General features: G+C 45.2%; 1 protein-coding gene across 1 annotated transcript; it reads left to right on the top strand.

Annotated features, from left to right (window-relative positions):
* Positions 1-10: 10 nt before the first annotated feature.
* On the top strand, positions 11-624 carry LOC106755243 (acyl-CoA--sterol O-acyltransferase 1-like; the record flags this gene model as incomplete). Its single annotated transcript, XM_014637356.2, has 1 exon — positions 11-624. A coding segment is annotated over one exon (594 nt), but the record flags the coding sequence as incomplete, so codon positions are not given.
* Positions 625-923: the final 299 nt, after the last annotated feature.

Consider the following 923-nt stretch of genomic DNA (forward strand, 5'->3'; position numbering starts at 1 on the left):
GGAGTTAATTTTCAGCACCATCTCCACCACCACTCGGAAACTCCTCGGCGTTCACCTGGAACCGCAGTTCGACAAGCCCTACCTCTGCACTTCGCCGCAAGACTTCTGGGGAAAGCGCTGGAACATCATGGTCAGCCGTGTCCTGAAACCTACCGTATACGAACCCCTCGTCACGCTCGCCAGCCCTCTCACTAGCAGAAGGTGGGCCCCACTCCCCGCCATTGTCGCTACTTTCGCCGTGTCCGGTCTCATGCACGAGCTGGTCTTTTACTACATCAAGCGTGAGACGCGCACGTGGGAGGCCTGGGAGCCCTCCTGGGACGCCACGTGCTTCTTTCTCCTTCACGGACTGTGCGTGGCTGCGGAGGTTGCACTCAAAAAGAGTCTCAAAGGGAAGAAGTGGCAGTTCCCGAGGGTGGTGTCGGGGCTGCTGTCGTTTCTGTTTGTGCTTTACACAGCCATTCTGCTGTTTCTACCCGCGCTGGTGCGGTGTCATGTTTACGACAAATCCACCAGAGAGTTGACCGCGTTGACCCATTTTGTGAAGGATGTGTACAGTGTTTCCAGACTCTACCATTTCGCTAACGTCACCACCAACACATGAAACCAATTATACTGTTTGGAAACTTCACGTATAAATAAATTAAAGGTTTAATTATCTTTTTAATCTCAATTATGAGTTGAATTTTCTTTTTATTAACGTTTTTAAAAGTGATTTAATTTGTTTATCAAGTTATTCGTTTTATTTTTAATAGGTCCGTTCCGCTAAATTCATAGTAAAAGTGTTAACTTTTTTATAAATCTCCTCTTTCTCTCTCACACAATTACAACATGATAATAAGTTCATACACTTTTTTCTCTCACTTTCTCTTTACAAATCTCTCATTTTCTAAGTCAAACTCTCTTCTTCTTTTTTTCTTCAA

The sequence above is a fragment of the Vigna radiata genome, unplaced genomic scaffold (genome assembly GCF_000741045.1).
Source record: "Vigna radiata var. radiata cultivar VC1973A unplaced genomic scaffold, Vradiata_ver6 scaffold_1060, whole genome shotgun sequence".
In the NCBI taxonomy this organism is placed as follows: Eukaryota; Viridiplantae; Streptophyta; class Magnoliopsida; order Fabales; family Fabaceae; genus Vigna; species Vigna radiata.